Genomic DNA, 25,780 nt, shown 5'->3' on the forward strand with positions numbered 1-25,780 from the left:
TCGGTTTCCAGTTTTGCTTCTGTCTATTTTTGTCCTGTTTATTATTTTCTCCAGTTTTCGTTCCCGTCTTGTTTCTCCTGTTCATTTTCGATATCCTGATTCATTATCTATCCTGTCTGTCCTGTCCGGTATCGACCCCATCTGTCCGATATCAACTCGGCCAATTGGAATCAATCTCGTCGGTCTCTGGCTTCCTGTCTTTTCCCGCCGGACCGCTGTCTAACGTACATGACTCCCCATTTCCCGTAAAATAAAAGGCTTGTGTGAGAACGTCACGCGTTTGGGTCCTGATCCTACTGTGATTCTTGACACAATAGTCCAGTTTCTTAGGGTTTCATGTAACAACCAATGACAGCTCAGCTTCGGGAAACATGTAAGCAGTGATTGGTTGTTCCCAAAATCCATGGCTCCTTTGTCATTTTTATTTTTTAGTGTTTTTTGGTTAGTTTTCCTGCTATAACTTAATTAATAGTTTTTATTTCTCATATTCTTAAAATGATATTTATGTTTCTCTCCATCCATCCATCACTTTTTATTACTGTCTGTCTGTCTGTTTGTTATACTGTACTTTAATTTTACTAGCAGGCTAGCTAAATTGCTAGCCAACTCGCTAGCTAGTTACCCAAATTGCTACTCTCCTACCTATCCTTTAGTTTTTAGTTTTTTATCATAAAAAACGTAAATGCTCCTCACTTTTCTTGCGTTTATTTTACAGTAATACTTGCCAACTCTTCATTCCAAGCAAAACAAAAACAGTATTCACAGTGTAAGACAATAGCATTCGTTGTTTACAAAAAGAACCAAGAAGGTCAAATGATCTCTTTTTTTGCCACCGACGACAACACGGCAACGTGATATCAGTGACAAAGTCAGCAAGTACATATAACCTCTAACACATTGTCACAATATTATCCCCCAAGCTACTAAATAAAAAATATCGAAAAGGGGGATGATGACTGACACAATTTTCATTCTCTTATAAATTCAGCTATTCAGAGCACACGTTCTATCATGCTACTCGTTGATTGGAATTAGGGATTATTACCCTAATTAAGCCAGAGATGTATCTTAGATGATTTGGAAAACAAACAAAATAAAATCTAAAGTGGATTAGTGTAATTGAGGTAGATGTGGCAAAGTGATGGCTGCTAATCTTACATCACTTTTTTGATGACTCTTCTGGATTCTCGAGGCCCCATACTCGATTTCAGGCTTCATTTGGGAATGTTAACATGCAGGCAATAATCTAGATGAGTTTCGCACCCATAAAAGCCTCTATAACCAATTTGTTAGTGCCTGAGTAAAAGAAGAAAATCAACTGAGGTGAGGTCATCATTTAGTTCTTAAAAAGGTAAGTAGTTCATGGAATTTCAGGCAAAAGGTCAGGATCTGATTTGAAACGGAATGTTTCCATGTAAATTTACAATATAATCCGATTAAAGTCTTATCACGACTTTTTCAGTGTTTCCGATTGCAGTAGTTGGGTTTGTCTTTTAACTTTCTGATTGCTCGTGCATATATACACCAATTCGAGAGATCCGATTGCTTTTACGCAAGTGTAGTTTCTCCCACTCAGGATATTCTGAACCTGCAAAGCACTGTGGGGTTTGTAGCCTGGAGGCGAATGATACACGCAAACTCCGTCTTACTCTCTAAAAAACCCTAATGCCAATCGGTAGATTTCTCTAGGAAATTTTGGTTTTGTTTTGTGACACAAAGGTAAATTGCCAGAGTTGCGTCCATCCATTTATAGCAGGAATGTGAGACTTTATTTGGCTCAGAGGCTGGATCCAGACATTGCATTCTTAAGTGTAAAAGAATGTCAACTCCAACTTTTTAGCATTCTTTTTCAGTATTATGCTTTATCATTCTGCCTACATTAATAACCTACCCTAAATATTGTAATCACAGATGACAATTGATATTGAACACAACACTTTACTCACAAACAATGTTTGGCATTGAATGTGTTAACTGATTTATTTTAACATGAGTGAATACAATTTACACGTGAACCAACTCAACACGCTATACAAACTCAACACTGCCCTCCAGCAGCCGAAGAGAGCATTTGTTTTGAATTTGTTTAAAACTTTTGCTAAAATTAACCTAGCGCCTCAGTTTTAACATACTCATACATTTATGGTGGGCTGTATTAAATCATCCAATGGGCTGGATCTGGCCCACTGGCCAAATGTTGGACATGGCTGATATATTGTGTAAATCTCTGGTTCTGGCAAGCCACGTACAGGCCCACCTTGTAAATAAGCGGGACATAACCAGGAGCAAACAAGCACGTAGTTGTACAGTAATCCCTGCTGTATCGCGGTTTACTTATCGCGGGTTCGCCACCTCGCAGATTTTCATCATGCATTGTTTTCTGCTTTCTGATTGGCTAAACAGAGGAAGATGCTTCCACCAACAAAGTTGAACTTTTGACCTGCTGAAACTTGCTCTGGAACCACATGCGGATCTTTAGCCCGCCCTAGTGGCACCCTGGCACATTTTCAAAATTGTTTGATAATGGAAAAATATATGGTTTCTGTAGACAAAAATGAAAGGTAAATGCAGTTTACTTAACACCCACATGATGGCAGCAAAGTATCACGTAAAGTACAGTTTGTGCAATGAAACAGCAAGATTTTTCAAAACTTATACTTAAGAAGTAGTTTGTAAAAAAAAGATAAAGTACAATACTTTTTTTTTGTTAAACAAATAAACTTGTGAATTTGGTGTGTCCTTGAATAATAAATAAACAATTAAATCAATAAAGAAAAGTTTCTGCTTTGCAGGTTTTGAGGTTTTTTGAATGCAACCCCCGCAAAAAACGTGGGATTACTCTACTCACAAATTTATACGGGGTGATTCAACGGTCTCCAATCATGTAAACGATTTATTTGGATCGCTCCAGAAATTCAATAGTTCCTGTCCCATTTGAAAATTGCTTGCATGTAAACATAGTCACTGTTAGATTCTCATGGCCCAAAACTCGATTTCAGGCTTTATTGTCAGTGATTTTTCGAAGCATCCCCTTGATGACGGCACAACTATGAATTGGAGGGAATGTGATTGTCACATGGTGATCAAATCCAGTCAATAATGGAAGTCCAAAGTCATCTTTCTGATTTTAAAATCCCCACTCAAATGAAGGCAATGAGAGAAGCCGCTTCAGAGTCAGCAGAGTTCCTTCCCAACATATATTCTAGAACAGTCCGATCTGCTCGGAACATTAACATCCCCTTTTGATTTGCTGGTCATTCCGATGGACATGTGTTCACGCCCACAACAGCAGACAGGTTTCGCCAACAATGTTTTTTACACTGTCTGATCCGATATGTGTGACACGTTGTCCAAGTGGTTGATGTGAGTGGACAGTGACTTTCGACTGTCCGTGCTTATCCGGGTGCTGATTCTCTTCGGTCTTTCTTGACTTTGACCGTGACAACAGCAGGAAAAAGCCGCTTTAAATTCTTCACGAAATTTTCCTGTGAGCAAAAAAAGAATGGAAATATATTCAGGGACGTACTGAATATAAAAACTCAGTTTCTGACATATTTTGGACTTGCTATTTTTGAGGTTATAGTATAGCTCATATTTAAACGTTTGTGTTGATATAAAGTCACTGCAAACTAACATCTAAAACAGGGTACTCAGATTTTTTTCAGCGTGCGAGCTACTTACAATTTCGAGAGCAGCCTAGCAATTAAAAAAGCGTCCCTATTAGTGGAATTGAATGCTTACAATATTTCTCATTGCACATCTAAATCAAAATAAATACATTTGTAAAAAAATAGTCGAACATATTCTTAAATAGTAAATGAATGAACATTATTTTTACTTTATTGATTTGTAAAGCATTTTGATAAACCCCATTGCATACATTTCCCGATATATAAATGTTAATATTACATTTCATTTAAACGGTTAATCATCAAATACTTATTAAATCATCCATAAAAAATCAATACCATTTTAAAACATTTATAATTGTAACAAATTACACCTTTCATTGACAAAATTTGGAGGTTTCCAATTTGTTACTGCAGCTTGAGCAACGGTGCCGTTCATGCTCACATGCTGAGTTTTATCACTAGATGGCAGTGTATCCTAACAAATGCAATGCACTGACTACACGTTTACGATCCAAGTCACGAGAACTTGGAGAACATCTGGATTTCAAGCACTTGTACGAACCCTGACCTATGTATGTAAATCATCCATCCATCATTTAGTAGGGTTGTGTGGGTGCTGGTGCCCTTTCCACCTGCGCTCGGAATGTGGGCAGGGGACACTCTGAAGTGGTTGACAGCCAGTCGCAGGGCACACAGAAACAGACAACTCACTCTCTCATTCACACCTAGGGACAATTTGGACGGGCCAATTACCTGACATGCATGTTTTTGGAATGTGGGAGAAAACCGGAGTGCCCGGAGGAAACCCACGCAAGCACGGGGAGAACATACAAAAAAGGTTTGACCTCAAGAACTGCCGCACACGCACTAACATCTGCGCCGCATATCATTCATGACTAAATAATCTGGAATAATCTTAGAATAAAAATACCATATGTCATATAAAATAAAAATATGATGAATAAAAAAGTTAACAATTAAAAAGTAGTGAAAATATATAATGAAAAGGGTGGCAGTAGCTCAGGTGGTAGATTGCTGTCTTTAGACCAAGAGGTTCCAGGTTCGATACCCAGATTCTGAGAGATATTTTTTGGCATACAATGTCTATTTTTTATGACAGTGTGGTCTAATGGATAAGGCATCTGACTTCGGATCAGAAGATTAGAGGTTCGAGTCCCTTTACGGTCCGCATGCAATTTTAGATGGATAACGATGACACGTTTCATAGGCATAAACATATTACATCACTTGGCTTAAAAATTAGTAGTTATTATTTGTAAATCTAGTAAATATTTAGATATTCTATAGAAGTAGTAAAGCAACTTAGAATAAAAATAAAATATATCATATAAAATAAAAATATGACGGATAAAAAAGTTAACAATTAAAACGTAGTGAAAATATATAATGAAAAGGGTGGCAGTAGCTCAGGAGGTAGATTGCTTGTCTTTAGACCAAGAGTTTGCAGGTTTGATACCCAGATTCTGCGAGATACTTTTTCACATACAATGACATTTTATGTGACCATGTGGCCTAATGGATAAGGCGTCTGACTTCGGATCAGAAGATTGGGGGTTCGAGTCCCTTCATGGTCGGCATGCGATTTTAAACGGGTAACTGACGTGTTTCATAGGCATAAAAATATTACTTGGCTTAAGAATTAGCAGGTGTTATTTGTTACAAGATAGTTGTAAATCTGGTAAATATTAAGATAATCTATAGCAGTAGTAACGCAACTTAATGGTTTGGGGCAGTATGTCAGAAGGTAAAAGCACTCATTTTGAGTTCGCAGGTTAAATTCCCGGTTCCTTTCGCTTATATATCGAAGTGTCCTTGGGCAAGACGCTGACTCCGTAAAGCCCTGATAAACATAGTTGCCTTGCATAGCTGACGCTGTTTTCGGTGAGTGTGAATCAGTAAGTGTGAAGCACATTGTAAAGAGCTTTGGGAGGTTTTCAATGACTTGAAAAGCGCTGTATAAATGCAAACATATTCCTATACAAGATTGCAATTTTAGTGAGCCTATTTTAACCTTACTTCTGATTATTATATAGTGTACTACCATGATAGTAACAGAGTAACAACATAGTAATAGTTTGATACATTTCGGAAAGACTTAGCCCTTTGCGCTAATGTAAAACAAAAAGTAGGGCAACCCAAAATGTTGAACCCTAGGATAAGTGGTCAAGATGATCATTATACTGTGATTTGGCTTTTGTGTGGGCCGAAATTGAAGAAAACAGCACTCGAGGGAACTATGGCAAAGATATAAAGAAGCCCATGTTACGACTCACCGCTGAGGAAATTATAGATGATGGGATTGAGCGCACTATTGGCATATATGAGCCAGTGGGAGAAAGTAAACCAGGCATACACCGTCTCTCGGTCACTGGTGTTCTTGAAAGTCCCAAAGACTCTGCGGGCAGAGTAAAAATCAATACTAGCAAAACAGTGAATTGTTTTTCTTCATCGACGAGTCGCCGCTTTGGCGCTCAAAAGTTTGCAACCTTTTCATCACGTTGAGTATGCTGATCGGCAGGTAGCACAGCGCAAACACAAAAAGCACCACGATCAGCATTCGAGCCGTTTTGCGGCGGGCCCGGATCTGTTTGATTTCGGCGCAGACGGTACTGGTCTTGACCCGGACCGATTCCCCTGGACCTGGAGTCGCCGCCGAGCACTGCATGGTCTTCCATTTCCTCTGTAAAACCGATGTGTTTCCGGGAATCTGTCAAACACGGAGACAAGGAATCGGTCAGGCGTCTTTTTGGGAGGCGAGTGAGGCTGTGCCTGCCCTGTTATCACGGAAATGTGAAATTTGAAATATGTTGAACGTTTATATTTACTTAGTGTTGAAGTTCTTTCTCATTTCACATTTGTAACAATATTTGGATTGCTAAACAAACAAAAATGGACCGCGACCACAGGGGACAAATTCCTTTTCCGGATGGTGAAAACTGCAAAAGGACATTACAATTCATTGAAACCATGTGCCAATATGTTCATGAAACTAAAGTGCATAATCTTTAAATCTGTCTTAACTGTTACAAGATATAGTTGTTTTATAGTTGTTTTAAAAACATATGCCATTGCCTTGTTAATCCTTCAACGTGGATGGAGATAGATTGGACATGCAACCGGACTATCAGCCATTGTGTGGGACTACTGATGACAACCAGTTCTCAGAACCAGAAGTGACGCAGAAAACTCAGAAGTAGTATGTTTTCGCTATATTTTTCAACTAAAAGCTTACATAAACACAAAATATTTATGTAGAACACATCTTAAAGAACGAACATCCATTTCTAGCCTTGTATCACATTTCAAAACGTATTTATGAAAGAAAAACAGTGGCCATAAGGGCAACACATGGATTTGAAAAAAAGTAATTCAAAATTGATGAATTTTCACATTATGTTATGTAAAAATATTATTGATGCAATAATCATATTTTCTGAAGTATAAGGCTCAACAGATTGTAAGGTCCACAGTGAAATATTTTGTTAATATAAAAGGCGCACCGGATTCTAAGGTGCATAAAAATAAAACTACTGTGATGCTTATGTTGCATTAAAAACATCAGAACATTATGAAAATGTATTTTACAGAACAGGAACTAAAAAAATCACCACAAAAATAGCATTTTATTTTGTGTTTAGAATTAATTTGTTTAAGGATTTCTCAGTGCCGATTAGAATTAGGTCAGGTTTCATAAAGAGGACCCCAATAAAAAGAATAATCAGTCACATTATTTTGAAGGAGATTCATTGTTCATTATTAATTTGCAGTTCAATAATGTAACTATAAATTACATATTCGGTCAACAACACACACATTGGTTGATCAAATCTAACTTATTTTATTCAAACTGAAGTAAATAACTAAACATTTCTGTCACAGGACCGGACCAGATCGGAGGCAGGAGGCAGGAAGGGTGAACTCATTCGCTTTAACGATCAGTTACTTTTATTAAGGAAATAAAAGTCGTCCAACACTCAGGGACAAAAACAAAAACAGGCTTACAGGCAAACAGGAACTCAGACTAGGAATACTCACAAAACAGGCTTTTACTCAGAACGGGCAAGTACAGGTTTCCTCAAGTCAAACAGAACAGAATAATGCAAAGTAATGCAATGAACCCGCAACCGGCAATCCCCACAACCCGCCCTTAAGAAGCACACACGCAAATGAGAAAATCCAAGGTGCCAAGGGGGCGGGGCCAGCCGGTCGCCACAGCGACCATGCTGGACATGACAATTTCATCAAGATGGAACTTGGAATGTAATTGATATTCTGGTCTTGGAATAAGTGGTGGGTATATTGTGGAAGGTGAAAATACTGTATGCCATATTTCTGTCCAGGTACCTATGGCAATGATTATTATCCGTTTCTCTTTTTATTTCCCGTATTTTTCTGCCTATAAGGCGCACTGGAATATGAGGCACACCTGTGAAATTGTGGCAGATTTTTGTTTTTAAGGTGCACTTCACAGTCTGGAAAATATGGTAGTCAGTAACATATTACTGTATTGAGTGTTTGCAGATGCAGAGTGAGGCACGCAATTCTCCTGCCTCATGACAGAGGGCAATAGTGAGACTGTCACGGGTTATGCTTCTTTGTATGTTCTCTCTCTTCCCCGCTCTCTCGCTTTCAGTTGCATGACTTCACCTTCTTTGGTCACTCACTTCCGGGTGCTAATTTCCTCCACATAGCTGTTGGCGCTTCTCTTGATTTGTCTCTCTCCTTTATGAGTATTTTGTTCCCTTTGGTTTCTTACTAGTTCGCTGTCTTCCATGTCACATCTGAAGCACTTTTTTCACAGCCTCTTCTAATTCAATGTTCCAAACGTATGCTTGCTCTCACAGGTCACAAGTACCGCTTGAGGAACTCTTCGTCTGTTGTCCTTGCTCTTTCGATTTACTGGAACCTCTCGTGAATCAAGCCATCCAGTAATAATCATCTCGTTGCATGGACTTTTTCAATATAATGGAGGATTACCTATGAATTGATGCTTTTATTCTAAAGGAACAGTGCATACACTAATTTATAAGTCAAGGTAAGACAACAACAAGTTATTTTCCTATGTTACCTTTTATATAGTGCTTTCTCGCTCAGCCGATGAAATGATGAATAAGATGTAGGTTCATTTATCTGTAAATCCGACTGTGCCTCATCAAACACGAACTTCTTTGCACGTTACTGGCTTTTGCATGCAGAATTAGCTTACCTGCTGACACCACAGCTTGTGGCATATCTGAATGTAGGCCAGCACCATCAGACACAAGGGCGCAAAGTATGTTACGATGAAGAAACAGCTGTGATACACCTTGGGGTAGATCTCAGCTGGAAGGAACAAACAAAAAAAAGACATGTCAGTAACTTAAAATGGTGGATTGAGTTCTCAAGGACCAAGGACAACCCATGTGAGTAGACCCCGAGGTATAGCCTCTCTATTCAGTTCAGATTTGTGTGTGCTTCATTAACACTTTGCGAGTCTGCGGTTAAGTATTGGATTTTTTTGAGCTGCATTTATTAACTATGGGCTCGCTTTATGGCATTTTTACTGCTAAAAGACCACAACTTGTTGCCCAAAAACATATATAATTCAAACTGTTTTGTGTTAGTGCGTATGTAGAGCTTAGTCTCTAAAATTCTTGTGTGGCATTTGTCAACATCATGTAAAATGGTCTGCTATCGGCTGAACCGTACTCCCACAATGCCTATCTGTATGTTCATTTAGATAGGAATCGCGTGTGCCAGTTAAAGGTGTTGCGAGGGGCGGCGATACAATACTGTATTTTTGTACTTTACACCCAGGATACGGCCTCCCCACATAAGGATTTTACTCTAGGATGATGAATAAGATGTTTTTGGTCCCTCACAACACCATGATCACCACTGTATGACAACAACGACAACAGGTTACTCGTGCCCAAGATTAAAAACATTTCTAAGTTTCTAAGATGCCTGTCCGCTTTTATTCTTTCACCCTATAAAATACTGGTCTGCTGTTGGTTTGGGTCACGGCATCGTGAAAATAAAGTTATGCCATTGATTTAATTGCCTTTCACAAATATTTTTCTAGATTCAGTTCAGAATTACCTGTTCTTCATCAAGACTCTGCCATTGGCGATTCAAAACTGTAATTTTTGTGCTGTATTTATGCGCAATAGGTACAATGCTGGCTTTCATGGTAAAGGGAGAGGCAAAAACATGATAACCAGAGAGACATGCACACACACCTGGAACACCAGACCCCTCTAACCACCACCAATAGCCTCATCATGTCAAGTACTCAAAGTCCTGAAGAAAATCAACCCCCACAAAGCAGCAGGACCAGACCAAATCCTTGACCGCGCTCTCAGAATATGCGCCAATGAGCTGGCAAAGGTTTTTGCCTCAGTCTTGAAACTTTCCTTCAGCCAAAGCACAGTTCCCTCCTGTTTAAAGACCAAAACCATTGTACCCCTCCCTAAGAAGATCCCACCCACCTGCCTGAACGACTACAGACCGGTAGCACTCACTCCAATTATTATGAAGTGCTTTGAGAAAGTAGTTCTACCCCACAACCAGAGCAGCATCCCAGACAACCTGGACCCCCTACAGTATGCCTATAGGACAAACAGATCCACCTTGGATGCCAACGCAGCTGTTCATCATTCCCTGTCCCACCTGAAAAAAAAAAATCCTACCTCAGGATGCTCTTCTCACCCGCAAACTATCCACAATAAGTTTGCACCCCACCCTCTGCCACTGGCTGCTGGACTTTCTAACTGGCAGACTCCAGTCTGTCAAAATTGGAAATAGGACATCAGTCAGTATCACCACCAACATAGGAACTCCGCAAGGATGTGTCCTCAGCCCAATCCTCTACACCCTCTTCACGCACGACTGCGTCACATCCGACAAGGACAACATCTTCCTGATGTTCGCCGACGACACTGCAGTAATAGGACTGCGGGGGATGAAGCGGCCTACGGGAGGGACATGGTGAGTCTGGCGACATGGTGCAAGGACAACAACCTCACCCTCAATACGGACGAGACAAATGAGATGATAGTGGACAAGAGGAAGAGGAGGAGACCTCATCAGCCACTATTGATCCGGGAGCTTGAAGTAGAGCGGGTGAGCAGCTATAAGTACCTCAGCGTGCACATCACTGAGGACCTAACATGGACCCTAAACACCACACAGTTGGTCAGGAAATCTCAATGGCGACTGTACTTCCTGAGAAGGCTGGGGAAGTTTCGACAGCTGCATCGTGAAGAGCAGTGTTCTCTCTAAGCTGCGCGCGTGCGCAATTGCGCACTGCTCGCACATTCTCAGCGCACAAGAAAATCTAGCCAGGGCACAAAAATGAGGGTTCAAAATAACTAATTAAGAAGCGACTCAAGTCAAAGTTACAGTGCATGAAGGTAAAAATGCGGTATTTTGAAGTCGAGTCGAAGGAGAACTAAGTTGAGTAAAGTTAGTAGAGTTAGTCGGGGAACCGGCTTCTTCGGCTCAGCTCACTAATAGGAACCAGCTCTTTCGGGTCCCAAATGGCTCTTCGGGTTGTTTTTGCTTCTTTAATCCCAACATGACCAAATATTATGTAAAATTATGCACACAATGATTTAAAGGAAGGGGGGAATAGAACAAAAAAGAAAAAAATACCAAAATGAAAAAGTAGTGAAAAGCTGAGAAAAAAAGAAACAAAAGGAAGAGAAAAAAGAAGGAAAATTTTTGAAAAAAGCCAGAAAAAAAGATAAAGAAATGTAGGAAAAAAGTAAATAGAGAACAAAAAGAAAAAAAAACAGCTCGGAAAAAATAAAAACAATGGGATTTTTTTTAAAGGAATTTTTAAAACAGTAGATAAAAACCATAGAAAAAAGAAGAAAAAGTTTGTGTTGCATTCAAATAATTTCCAATTATATCAAGTGAATCTTGTTGCCAACATTGTACTTCCACTAAAAAATGTGATTAAGTACAGTTCTGTATCTTACAACCGACTAAATAAGCCCCCAAAAATGTTAATATTATGCGACAAAATATATCAGGAACTAAAAAGAAATGGATATCTTGTGAAAGAATTGTAAGAACAAACGACGTTTGTAGGCCGTACAACCTTTGCAATAGTACATGAGTCAATTCATTCAAAAGAGAAAAATAATTTTGCATTGCCGGAAACTCAGCAAAATGTAACTTGATGTCAAGTTTTGGACATGTTTGATAATTAATTATCTTGCCACACTTGGGATTATGGTTGCTCACGGTTGTTTCAAACGCTGCTCACCGACTTTGTGTGAACGCTCAGACCCGTGGAAAATTACAGGGAACATTGGTGGAGAGCATCCTGAAAAGCTGGATCACTGTTTGGTACGGAAGTATCATAGCCCTGGACCGAAAACACCCGCAGAGAGTGGTTAAGAACGCTCAGAGGATCACCAGGACTACACTGCCCTCTCTGCAGAGCATATTCCACCGCAGAGTCCACGGGAGGGCTGCTTCTATAATTAAGGACCCCACCCACCAACAAACATGGACTGTTTACACTCCTACCCTAAAAACGGAGGTATAGGAGTATGAAATGCAGGATTACCCGTCTAAAGAACTGTTTTTACCCCTCTGCTATCAGACTCTTAAATGGCTGCTGATCGAACAATACACCACTGACACGTAGAGCACACTGCAGACACTTTATTACACTACAGACACTTCAAACTGGACCATACTTGGACCAATAATGCACTACAGTCACTTTGAATTGTGTTTCATCTTATTGCCTTAACTCATCTTGAGTTCATCTTGTATTTGTACCTTTTTAATATTCGTAATATTCTTTTATGTATACATGTATATAGTTTCTTAGTTTTATTACGCTGGCAACTGTGTGGACAGCAAAGTAACAATTTCATTGTGCAGGGAATAGTGGTTCTTTACTGTGCGTATGACAATAAACAATCTTGAATTAAAATGGAAAGCTTGCAATTATCAAAAAATACAAGGAGGCTACACAAATTGCTACCCTTACTCAATTGCGCAGCCGTAACCGATTGAGGACCGGAACTATTATTGAAAGTAAGGAAATGATTAAAGTGAGGAAATCTTGAATTTTTTAAAAATCAGTTTCATTATTAACCCGCTGTCTTCTCCCATGCACCCACCCTCCACTCCATTCAACCAGCTCGATTCATGCCACATCAAAAGTAAATATACGAAATATTTGTCTGGGGTACGGGGGGCTCAGAACGCATTAGCAACGCAGTACCACAGGTTCCATATGGCGTTTTCAATCTGCGATCCCCACTCTGGTATGTAATAAAGTCAAATCCCGGGGTCCTTTTCACTGCTAGTTTTTTTCTCTATCCATGTCATCTGCAGCGATCTCTAAACGCAGAAAAAATTGCTTTAAGGCAACCTGATATGACAAACAACCTGTTAGCATTAGCGGCATTAACAGCATCTGTCAAAGTCGAGATATTGGCTGGCCTGTTAGTTTGTTTAGCTTTAACTAGCATTAGCAACACCTAAGAGTATGATCCTACGTGAAGCTGCATCATGAATACTAATTAGTGTGCTTTCCGCAGATGTATACATATATGAACCCTGGGAAAAACTTGCCATTTATTTGTGTTTATTAATTCAGGCATTTACCAGCTCAGTAGCCTAGATGGTAGTGTGCCCGCTTTGAGACTGGGAGGTCGCTGGTTCGCGCCTCAGCCGAGACATACCTAATTGGTATAATGGCGGCGCCCTCTGTTGGCTGCGGCTGTATCGACTCGCTACAACGGGTCAGGTGTATCGACATTTCGTTCTGTGTACATTGTTACAAAGAATGACAATACAAAGGAAATTATTATTATTATTTAAAAAATTCTGTCACGGTTGCCCATTGCCCTCAATTGGCCCCGCCCGTTTGGCACCAGCTGCTGCTAGGTTCCTGATTAATTCCCCTCCTATTTATACTCAGTAAGCAAGTACCCCCTATCAGTCCGTCAACGAACCTTTGCACCCTCAAAATGTGTGTTTTGACTCTGTCCGCTATCCTGCTTGTGTATCCTGTCCGGTATCGATCCCGTCTATCTCGTCCTGTTTGATATTTGACTCCAGTCTCCAGTGTCTGGTATCGATCCCGGCTGTCTCGTCCTGTCTGATATTTGACTCCAGTCTCCAGTGTCTGGTATTGATCCTGTCTGTATTGTCCTGTCTCATATCTGACTCTATTCTCCAGTATCGGGTATCAATCCCGTCTATCTCGTCCTTTTTGATATCTGACTCCAGTCTCCAGTGTCTGGTATCAATCCCGTCTGTCTCATCCTGTCTAATATCAGACTCGAGTCTCCAGTATCGGGTATCGATCCCGTCTATCTCATCCTGTTTGATATCTGACTCCAGTCTCCAGCGTCCTGTCTGATATCTTGCTACAGTTTTTGGTATCCGTTATCGATCCCGCCTGTGTCGTCCTGTCCGATATCTTGCGCCAGTCTCCAGTATCCGGTATCGATCCCGTCTATCTCGTCCCGTCTGATATCTGACTCAAGTCTCTAGTGTCCGGTATCAATCCTGGTCTGCCCCGTCCTGTCCGGTATCGACCCCGTCTGTCCGGTATTTGCTTGTGTATCTGTTATCAATCCTGCCTGTTTCAACCTGTTTGGTATCGACTTCGTTTGTCCGGTATCTGCTCGTGCATCTGGTATCGATCTTGTAGGCCTCTGGCTTCCTGTTTTTCCCCGCCGGACTTCTGTCTCACTTCTTCCGCCCAACGATCGCCGAATCACTGGCGTTTGTGTTTACGCGCATGACTGCCCCATTCCCGTAAAATAAAGCTTGTGTGAAAATGTTACGCATCTGGGCCCTCCTCCTGTTCTGGTTCTTACAAATTCATCAATATTGTTCCAAAAATCCGATTCCTGGTCTCGGTTGCCATAAAAATGCAGTCAATGATTTTTGATCCTATCAGGTAGCACCGCATCAAAAACCGACATCCGTAAATAAAGGATATTGTATTGTGCAGGCCGTGGTCTGACGAGCCCGCACTTCAAAACAAAAACAAACGCGGGATGCGCACAGTGAGTCTTGAAAATAACGAATCATTTGAATGCATGTACACACTCTGCACAAATTGCAAGCGACTCACACATCCCACCATATTTGAAACATGAAAATCTATCCTCGGCGGTAGCTGCTGTATAATCCTGGGGTCATCTTGGGGCTTTTCCACGCCGAGAGAAGAAACGTGCGACATTATTTTGAGGCAAAATTTCACACCATTAAGCGACACCTCAAATGCAACGTGGAGGTTGTCGCCTTCGTCATTTCTGAGCATCTTCAATAATGTCACTTGTCGGCAGAGTAATCAATCAATATCAAAACAAGTGTCTCTTGATGGCAGTAAGTACCTGAGTTTTATTTCATGTCTTGACAGTTCAAGACCTTCATTAATCTCACTCAACGTGTGCGGGGAGCCTATTTACAATTTGACAGCTGTCACGGTAAATCACAATTGTCTACATCGCGGCAACTCTCTCTCCGTGATTCAGTGCTTGGCAAAAATAGTGGCCCCCAAGCACATTTCAGCCTTCAAACTTAAAGCTAAGCTTGCACAACATGTGAGACATGATCATGGACCAAACAGTTTCAATATTTTATATTCCATTGATAAAAGAACTGATTAGTAGGTGTTGCAAAATAATGGCCCCCTGTTCTCTCAGCTCAATCAGCTGACTCCAAAAAGTTCCTGATGACTTCTGTGTGAACCAATGTCAACCTAAATGACTAACAATGATAAACAGAGTGCACACTTGTGCCCTTAAGTCTCAGTTTGAAGGTACCCTCTCTGTGATTGGCTCAGGAGGACTATTTCACATGTTGTCCAGGTTGTTTAATGTCAGCTTGCAATGGGTTTGTCAAGGATTAAAGGGGAGAGGGGTGTAACCAAGGATAAAATAACAAACAATAGGCTTTCCATGCGCAATAGTGGTTTCACCCACGCAACTAAGCAGTCCTGATAGTAATCAGTCAATCACCGGTCCCAATAAGCTGTGATAGCCTCCTTAGTTGTGTGGAAGAGCAAGGAGTAAAAGTTGCAGAATTACAAAAAGTTAAAAACTGGAGTGGGATACAAGAAGATTTCACAACATTTTCACATTGTGCGAGCAGGTGCAGCAGTGATGAGCAAAGTTGTTTGTCACCCAATAACACACTGATTTTTCTCTGAAATTTCAGTGTGGTGTTGATTAGCTTCAGGTGGAATATTGATATGTGTCACTGGATATAGAGTCATGATTGTATGAGTTTTTTTTATAACCTTTATATTGCTTCAGTCATGTTTGACTTCTTCACTTATTTACACGATTATTCATGTATTTGGGTATAATTGTTTATGTTCCCGTCTGAAGCCGCCGAGCCCATGGACGCTGCAAGAGCGTGGAAATGGGCTTGTTGGGAGGGGGATGGAATCCATTGCGCGGATCCTCCACAAAGGAAAAGAAACAATGAACAATGATGGGTTGATAATTGAAAAAGAAAAAAAGGCAGCAAGAGAAAAGCCTGGCCCGAACTCAAACGTACTGATTATCATTTCAGGCCTGACCCTGATTATAAATCTCAGGCTCGCGATCAGACATACTAATGTACCTCTAGGCTTTTTGACCTCAGTTGGGCATTGGTAACATTTACTTATAGAGAAAATATTTTTGAAGGACACCTGAAATGGCGCAACTTAAGTTTGATTTTTTAATTTCATTTTAAGACTTCTTATCTTATTTCTGTAAAATTGTATTTTATTTTGAAAAAAAAAAAAAAAAATGAGGGAAATTCTCTGCCAGAGTGGTAAGATTGTCATGATTACCGATGCGATTCACCTGTGCCCGCTCATTCGGCGCCAACCACCGCGGCTTCAGATTGGCTCCCTGTCACTATTTGAACCCTGTCCTGTCAATCCCCTGTTGTCAGTCCGTCTGCGAATCTCCAGGTATACTAGGCAAGCCTATTTCAACCCTGACTCCAACCTGTCCCGTTTTTGCTTCTGTCTGTCTCCGGCTACGACCTGTTTTGATCCCGACCACGTCTGCTCTCCCGTCCCGATTTATGACCCGTTTCTGACCCTGACCACATCTTTGCTCTCCTGTCCCTGCTATCGACCTCTTTTCCGTTCCTGACGCCATCGCCCGCTACGGAAGATCCACTTCCGTATTCGGATCACAATCCGATTCCGGGAGCGATTTGCTTCCCGCCTCCAGTGACCACCAGATCTCTTTCCTTCAATAAAACGCAAGTGGGTCCTGTTTCCATTCTGGTCCTGACACACATATATATATATATATATATATTAACAATGTGTGGGGATCAATGTCAAACATTTAAGTTACTTATATTTAAAAAAGAAAAAAGAAAAATATCATAAAAAATTAGAATTTTGTTCTACCCATGAGTTTTTTTTTTAGGTTATAAACTTCAACGGAAAATGAACTCAGATTGAAAAGCAATAGGATACATCTGTCACTCACCTTCCCAATGTTCATCGCAGACCGTGAACAAAGCCGTCTTATTGGTGAGGGCCGGCAGAAGACTGCTGCTCTCCATAACGATAGCTTGAGGGATCATGATGATGCAGGACACCACCCAGATGATAGCGATGCTCTTACAGGCTCTTTTGGCCGTGCTTTTGAACATCAGCGGGTGGCAGATGGCGTACCAGCGATCTTGTGCAATGCAGCTCAGGGTCAGAACCGAGACCGATACCGAGATGGTCTGAAAAAAGGCAAGGCGGGCGATACATCAGTCGGTCGGATGCAAAATAATTCACCGACTCAAACTGAGAAAGCCGCAGCATCCAATTATGAGCAGAGTTCAGGAGCGTGTTTGGGGAGTGAAGCTGAATTTGCAATTAGGTCGTTAAAACTACAATCAGCATTCCCGGGATTCCATTCTTTTTTCTCTTTTTCTCTTTGTCTCTCGATCGCTTGAACTCCAGAAAAGCCAAATCAATGCGATGAGTTATAGTAAGAAAGTTAAAACTCAACCATAAAACTTAGCGTGATTTCCTGGACGGTAATCCACGCCCAATACAGTTTTTAAAGGAAAAAAACATTGTGTACACTAATAACTCACACCTATCTATAAGTTTCATGTGCCCACATTTAAACATGAGTAAATTACCGAGAAATCCGGTACACAGAAAGAGTTTTCAAAGTTTTAATAACTAACACACATGGGAAAAGATACAGAGACACAGCAACACAAGTAACACAGAAAAACACAACGCAGCATCAGGGGTAACATTGCGCTAACAAAGCATATTAAAAAAACATACACTGGTAAAAAAAAAACTGAGATGCAGCAAATTCAGCAAAACACAAGTGGAAGAGCTAAAATAAAAGAGATAAAAAATGCATACATAACCCTCATCTCTATTGAAATCGTCCAACAAAATTTGCAGTTTATAATCCGGAAATTAAGGTAAATATTGATGCCACGTATTTTTTGCAAGGTATTGAAATTTATTATTAATATACCAAGTAATAGTACTGTAAAACCTTGCTACTTTGCTTCATACGTCATGTCCTCAGTGCATCATGGGTAGAAAAATATTCTGCAATCTGTTATCCTGAATACATAAGGCTAGCAGGGCACACCTTTATAGAGCCTGGTAGTTCTTTTTTTGCTGTTCTTTCCATCCAAAAGTGAGCTACACGAATGCGGCGGAAATCCATTATCCCTGATTGCAATTTGCTGCAGGCGAGGACTAACAGAGTGTACATTTGTCTGGCCTGGCAGCTCTTTATTTGCTGGTATGTCCAACTTAAATGAGCTTGCTCTGTCCACTCCACGCATCGGCCCGGTATTGCAGTACCTCCGGGAACGGTGCATTCGCAATGATCGCAGCATGGCTTTAGGACTAGGACCTTAGCTTGGCCTTTTGGCTGAGAGTAAGTGTCCCGGCTCCTAGGCTTTGTAGCGTATTATGAACTGACCGATAACGGATAATGGATAATGAATAACGAAGATAGATCAATAACCCTTAAAAACCCCCGCACTGATTAGGCCGTGATCCGTTATTTCAAATTGAGAATTGCAGAAAGTGGGGGCCTACTTCAGGCATTTTTATCAGACCTGGTGGCTCCTTGTCTGCTGTTATTTCAGCCTAAAATGTACTGCTCTCATACGGCATTCCTTTATCCCTGATCCCATATCGCTGGAGACGGAGACCAACAGAGTGTACTTTTGTCTGGCTTGGCAGCTTTTTTTTTTGAACTGCACTCTTAGGGCCGCAAATAATTATACCTAATTGCCTATTGCAGGAGGAGAGGACTGTCAAAGTGTGCTTTTGTCTTGCAGATATTTTGGGGATGTTTTTGGGGTATTTCCACTTAAAATGAACTGCACTCGTATGGCCACAATCCATTATCCCCCTCGCATATTACACTGAGCGGGAGCCAGATGCGTGCACGTTTCTCTGGCCTGATAACTCTTTTTTTGCCAATCCTTTCACCCAAAAGTGAACTGCATATATGCGGCCAGGATACATTATCCCTAATCGCATATTAATGTGAGTGAGGATGGGCAAAGGAACTTTTGTTGAAGGTGTGCCATCCTGGCCTGCCTAAAATTAAATGTATGGTTGGACCCGGGATTCAACATACACAGTCAACTATTTCTGCAAGCAAGGGCTAGTAGAGTGCACATTTGTTGGGCCTAGTAGCTATTCTTTTGTCATTCTTTCTAACAAAGAGTAAACTGCTCATGAAGCCACGATCCATTATCCCCGATCGCATTTTGCTACAGGCGGTTGAGGGCAGATGACACCTTTTTTGAGAGGAGTACTATTTTTGCCTATCTAAAATAAAATTCTCGGTTGTGGTCAAGATCCATTATCCCAGGTCGACTTTTGCTGAGTGCAGGGACCAGCAAGGTGGTATTTAGTTTTGTTGGAGTCGCTGAAGCATGTTATTGTGGCCTGCCTAAAATTACCTGCACTGTGTTGGCCATGTTTTTTTTCATCCCCAGTCAGGAAAGAAATTTAACTAGAATGAAAAAAAAACCAACTTAGACTTGCTTTTAGTTTACTTTTAATTGTCAGGCACTCCTGCGGCCATGTGGAAAAAACAAGGCCCGCAGCAGCTCCCCAAAACAATACATGGCAAATAGAAGCTAAAAAGATAATAATATGATATAATATTTTTTTTAAAAAACATCATAAAAACAAAGTTAGACTTGCTTTTTAGTGTACTTTTAGCCAGTGAAATATCACAGGATTCTTTGAGAGATAATTCCAGACTTTTAAAATCAAATTTAGGACCAATTTGTCAAAAAAGCAAGATTGAAACACATACAACTGAAAAAAGACAAAAATTTCTTGCACACACTCCATCATGCTTCATACACATTACCTGGCCTAGCTTTTAGCCATGACAAAAAAACGTTCGTAAGACGGATAATTCTGATTAAATTGACACTTTCTCTGTCTGAAGTTACTATGTGTATTGAGGGTAGACCTAAGATGCCCATCTGCTCTGAAAGGCCCGACTGAAACCACATCATCGTTTTGATAGTTCCCTTATTGTGGTCATCCGATGTTGCCACGAAAGACAATTGATAAATGTTTCAAGATATATTTAGTTCAAACAAATATAAGTCTAATTAATATGTTCACATTTTTAAGACTCTTAAGATTTTAATGTCCATCAAGACTTTATTTTTAGAATAATAAGTTCCATCGTGTCACGGTTGCCATGGCGCCCAATTGGCCCCTCTCATGTTGCACCAGCTGCAGCTCATTGACAGATTGGCAGTGCTCTCATTTTCCCTTTGTCAGTCTGTAACTTCTGCCCCGCAAGACGTGGGTTTCGACTCGGTCTTGTTCCTGTTGGTATTTCCTGACTGGTATTGTTCCAGGTTATTTTTTCCTGTTTTATTTCGTTTCCAGTTTTGTTCCCGTATATATTTGTCCCGTTCATTGTTTTCTCCAGTTTTCGTTCCCGTCTTGTTTGTCCTGTTTATTTTCGATATCCTGTTTCATTATCTATTCTGTCTGGCCTGTCCTGTCCGGTATCGACCCGAACTGTCCGATATCAACTCGGGCAATTGGTATCAACCTCATCGGGCTCTGGTTTCCTATCATTTCACGCTAAACTGCTGCCTAACGTGCATGACTCCCCATTTCCCGTAAAATAAAAGGCTTGTGTGAGTAACGTCACGCGTTTAGGTCCTGATCCTGTTCCGGTTCTTGACACATGCCTTTTAAGACTTTTCAAGGAACCCTGTGTCAGGCACTGTCGGAGTATGTGTCATAAAAACAAGGTTTACAGCAGCTGCCAAAACAATAGGATACTAATAGAACCCATAGTATATAATTTAAAAAAAAAAAATCATTGTCAAAACTTAGACCTGCTTTTTAGTCTAATTTTATTCACCAAATTGTCAGGCTTTCCTGAAGGCATGCAGAAGAAAAACAAAATCTGCAGGTGGCCCTTTTTAGGCCTGAATCCACATGTGCGGTCTATAAAAATAGCATCCCAGGTGTCTCAAGTCTCATCCTAGGGAAGCCCCTGTTTTGACAATACATCCTACCTTGTGGAGACTACCAATACCTAGTGCGCATGCGCAGAAGGCGGATTGTGATTTCCTATGGAGAGTACTTGCAATTTTTGGTTTGATTTAGTCTGATTTGACTCTTTCACTACTTTGAAATACTGTTTTCTGATGTAGCTTTTAGGTCTGTTGTGTTTTTCTGTGGGAGCTCTCTACCATGGGGTTTATTGACTACTGTAATCAGGAGCTGTTCGTATGCATGCCAACGCTCGTTATTTGCCAAGAGTAAAAGTTATGTTCGCAATCATTCTAAGTTTCAGTACTGCTGGTTTTACTTAATTCGAAAGAAACCGAAATTCGCTGTCAGATTAGCCTACGGTAGGACGTCTCAGCAGAACACCCCTCTGAATAGCATGACCCAAAAAAAAACCCTTTTAAAACATAAAAAACCTTGAAAATCAGCCCTCAGACATTTTGAATCCTTTTCTTGCCTCTTTTGAATTGAATATTCCAGGCAACACATGCCTTTGAGAAATGAAACCTGAAGAGATTTTTTTCAAAGGTGTAAAGCATGAAAGAAATTGCAGTACTTTTCCAAGTCTTCTAGTTTTCATTCTAAACACGGAGGGTGTTTTTTGGCCTCGATTTATATTGGATGAGTAAGGATTTTGAGCAGGCTTTATTAAAATATGTCATCAAAAGAACACTCAAAAATGATTTCCCTCTTATAACTTTTAAGCATAAAGTTTTTCTAACTCATGAGTATGTTTCTTACCTGCAGATAGGGCACAATTTTGCAAAGCGTCTGCCCAAAGAACCAGGTTTCGGTGATGTCAACCACCAGACTGGCAGGGAGGCAGATGACGGTCACCAAGACGTCAGCGAAAGACAGGTTTACGATGAAGTAATTGGTCACTGTGCGCATGTGGCGGTTTTTCCATACTGCAAAGCAAACTGAAAAAGAGGGAAACCTTCTAATATTAATTTGGATATGTCACATTTTAGTCTTTAATTTAAAGATAGTTAAAAAAAAACTATTGTCAGGATCTAGCCCCTATCCTCCAGAGGGCGCCAACAAGGGGGGTGGCGGGACTGTCTCTATCCGAGGCTTTATATTGACTGCTTGGACAGCACAGGGGGGGGGGCTTTCCAATTCCACTGCCGCTGCTAGGTCAGGGTTGGTTTGCTTTTGAGCATCGACCTAATTGATTATAAACTGTAATTTCAGTTGCATGTAAAAAATATAACTAGAGTAGCTGTCCACCTCCATAACATCGCAAAGAATCACCTGATTGTCGCAATCAGATGCTGAAATTATAATTCATGCGTTTATTACTTCTCTTGATTAAGTCAGGTCATGTTTATTTGTATAGCCCTTAATCACAAAGCGTCTCAAAGGGTTGTGCAGACCACAGACTATTGCAAACTACAAAATATTATTAAACCATCCCCTGATATGAAACCTGCATGAGTGCAAGAAAAAACTCATAAACGTCTGCATGAGGAAAATGAAACCTTGAGAAGCGACCGCACATGAGGTAATCCCCAATCCAGGATGACCAGGCTGCAATGGGTGTTGCAATAACAAATAATACACAGGTATTGTCAACATAAAATTTAGGTTATTCAAATTGTTAGGAATTAAACAATTAAAAATGTATCGCTTACCATAGTTGTTCGAATTAGTTATCTGACTCCATTAACCAAACACAAACTTCATTCTCCTAACAATGCATGCTCGTTTCTTTATGGAAAAATTAACAAGAGACTGGCATTTCCACACCGGGGCAGATTTATTTTCTTAAATAATAAACTAAGTGAACTCCTTCGAATTATCCGAATTAGCCGAATTAGTGTCTCTCTCTCTCGATTGTCCCTCGATCTTCTGAAGTTCTTCTGCCCATGTCTTTTCACAAGCTGACACACACTGACACAAAACCCACGTAAAGCCTAACCTAAAGCCTCTAAATAACACGATGCGCAACTGAAAATGTCTAAATTTCAGGTAAAAATGTCCGTTTTTAAGTTATACTCATTATTATTTTGCAGTGCCCTCAGTGGCACGCGTGTCATAGGTTGCCGACCCCTGGTCTAGAGGATATCTTTCCAGTAAGCCATGGCCTTTGTTTACATACCTCTTTTCATTGCGTCAAATCGATGTTTCTTCAGTATGATTCTATTAAACATAACAATGAAATCCCTGCAGAATCCCTGTGACGGGTGTACTCAGTTTTATTACATACTGTATCGGTCATCCATATGTTTTTCTAGTTCTCTATCCATCCGTCAAGCTAAGCATCCTTGTTGTCCGTCATTCATCCGTTATTATAGCCATCGATCCCTGCATCCATTCATCAACACATCCTTCCATCCATCTCAGCATGCATCAATGTTATCATCTAGGTGTAAACATCTATGTCATCATGGATGGGGGGAGGTATCAAATGCAGGGAAGCAAGAACCAAAGCAGGCATGCTTAAATAACGATGGTATTTAACAACAAAATCCAGGAGCAAATTAGCAGACAAACAAAAAACAAACCTGACGTGGCAATGACAGTAAACTTGACCCAAAAAGTCAATACTGTCAGAGCAGTCAATATTAAGGCTGGGGATAATGAGACAGACAGGGGAGATGGGACGCAGGTGTTCAAGGTTCTGCAACCCCTCCGATTGATGCCGTCTGATCCTGAACCTGACACGTGTGTCTCATTCATCCGTTTGTCTATCTCTCCTTGGATCTCTGCATCTATCTATGCAGCATTACATCAACTTATTTATCAATTCATGAATTCAAGCATCAATGTGTCCATTACCCATCCATCTATCCATCTGTCAATCTTATTTATGTGTCATTCATCTATCTGTGTATCTCTGTCGATCGTTGTGTCAATCAATTCCTCCTTTATTCATCCATGCATCTGACAAGCTAATAATCCGTGTGTCCATCATCCATCTATTTGTCTATCTCTCCATTGAACCTTGCATCTATCTCGTCATCAATACATTATTCCATCCATCCATCCACGATTCAATGTGTCTGGCATCCATCTGTTTCTCTATCCATCCCTGCATTAGCATCAATTTCATTCATTATCATTAGCTGCACCGCTTATCCTCAGTAGGGTCGCGGGGGTGCAGGAGCCCATCCCAGCAGGCAGTGGGCAGGGGACACCCTGAACTGGTTGCCAGCCAATCTCAGGGCACACAGGCACCGACAACTCGCTCGCTCATTCACACCTAGGGACAATTTGGACCGGCCAATCCACCTGAAATGCATGAATGGGGGATGAAACCGGAGTGCCCGGAGGAAACCCACGCAAGTACGGGGAGAACATACAAACTCCAAACAGGAAGTCCGGAAGCTGGATTTGAACCCACACAGGAGGTTCACAAGACCTTAGAACTGTGCCTGCACACGCGCTAAACACTGCGCCGCCGTGCCCTCAATTTCATTCATTCAATCTTATTTATTTGCACTGTTAATGCTTTGGTTCATTTTATTCCTATAATTTTTGTCTCCTTCTTCCATTTCTATCTGTTAGAGCAAAACAATAAAAACCCTGCCAAAGTCAGAAATGCAGGAAAAAAAACAGTAGCTCTCCATCTCCCAGAAATCGATGAACTGCCATCCCTGTGTCCTTGTCGTTGTTAGTTGTCAAGAAAGACAATTAAAAACCTCCCAGCTGACAAACTGCTAATGTTAAACAAAAGCGTCTAAGGTGCTTCTGTCACGGTTGCCATGGCGCACAATTGGCCCCGCCCATGTGGCACCAGCTGCGGCTCATTGACAGATTGGCTTTCTGTCTATTTAAGCTCAGTCCTCTCATGTTTCCTTTGTCAGTCCGTCAACGAACTTCTGCCCCGCAAGACGTGGGTTTCGACTCGGTCCTGTTCCTGTTGGTATTTCCTGTCCGGTATTGTTCCCGTTTATTTTGTCCTGTTTAATTTCGGATTCCAGTTTTGTTTCCGTCTATTTTTGTCCTGTTTATTATTTTCTCCAGTTTTCGGTCCCGTGTAGTTTGTCCTGTTTATTTTCGATATCCTGTTTCAATATTTATCCTGTCTGGCCTGTCCTCTCCGTTATCGACGCCATCTGTCCGATATCAACTCGGGCTTTTGGTATCGATCTCATCGGCCTCCGGCTTTCTATCATTTCACGCCACACTGCTGCCTCACATGCATGATTCCCCATTTCCCGTAAAATAAAAGGCTTGTGTGAGTAACGTCACGTGTTTGGGTCCTGATCCTGTTCTGGTTCATGACAGCTTCACTTTAAGAAGAATCCCTCTGGATGAACGATGTCTCTCTTCTGAATTGGGCTTTGATGAACATTCAACCGAAGCAACATTTTTTAAAAATGTTATGGATTTTATATCCTATTTTATAAAAAAAATAAAGGTAAATTGGCATAAATCCCACTTTTTCTAAAAAAATAAAACAAAGAATATTGATTTAGATAATTAGCAAACATATATGACCTTATTAAATACTTGGCGGTTGAGAAATGAGCATTTATTTAACATAAGATGATCTTCACCTAGAGGGAGCTGACATGATTGGCTGCCATCTTGCTGCCAAGGCTACGCCTAAAACGTGTCAATTTTTCTTCTCTTCTTTCTTTTGCACATCATT

The 25,780-nt window shown here is 40.7% G+C and overlaps 1 protein-coding gene and 1 non-coding gene across 2 annotated transcripts in view; one reads left to right on the forward strand and one right to left on the reverse strand.

The window, feature by feature from the left end:
- Window positions 1-2,104: 2,104 nt before the first annotated feature.
- Window positions 2,105-25,780, reverse strand: part of hcrtr2 (hypocretin (orexin) receptor 2) — a 24,579-nt gene continuing 903 nt past the window's right edge. Inside the window, exons 2-7 of the mRNA XM_088351140.1 lie at window positions 21,922-22,100; window positions 17,123-17,366; window positions 8,860-8,975; window positions 6,140-6,360; window positions 5,927-6,048; window positions 2,105-3,485 (exon numbers count right to left, since the gene is read on the reverse strand). Of these exons, the coding sequence (XP_088207266.1) occupies window positions 3,316-3,485; window positions 5,927-6,048; window positions 6,140-6,360; window positions 8,860-8,975; window positions 17,123-17,366; window positions 21,922-22,100 (1,052 nt within the window). The 3' untranslated portion in view covers window positions 2,105-3,315. The remainder of the gene's footprint in view (window positions 3,486-5,926; window positions 6,049-6,139; window positions 6,361-8,859; window positions 8,976-17,122; window positions 17,367-21,921; window positions 22,101-25,780) is intronic.
- trnar-ucg (transfer RNA arginine (anticodon UCG)) lies at window positions 5,155-5,227 on the forward strand. The gene has a single exon. It is a non-coding gene; the product is annotated as a tRNA-Arg (tRNA).

Source organism: Urocampus carinirostris, chromosome 13 (genome assembly GCF_059441175.1).
Source record: "Urocampus carinirostris isolate Australia breed hairy pipefish chromosome 13, RoL_Ucar_1.0, whole genome shotgun sequence".
In the NCBI taxonomy this organism is placed as follows: domain Eukaryota; kingdom Metazoa; phylum Chordata; class Actinopteri; order Syngnathiformes; family Syngnathidae; genus Urocampus; species Urocampus carinirostris.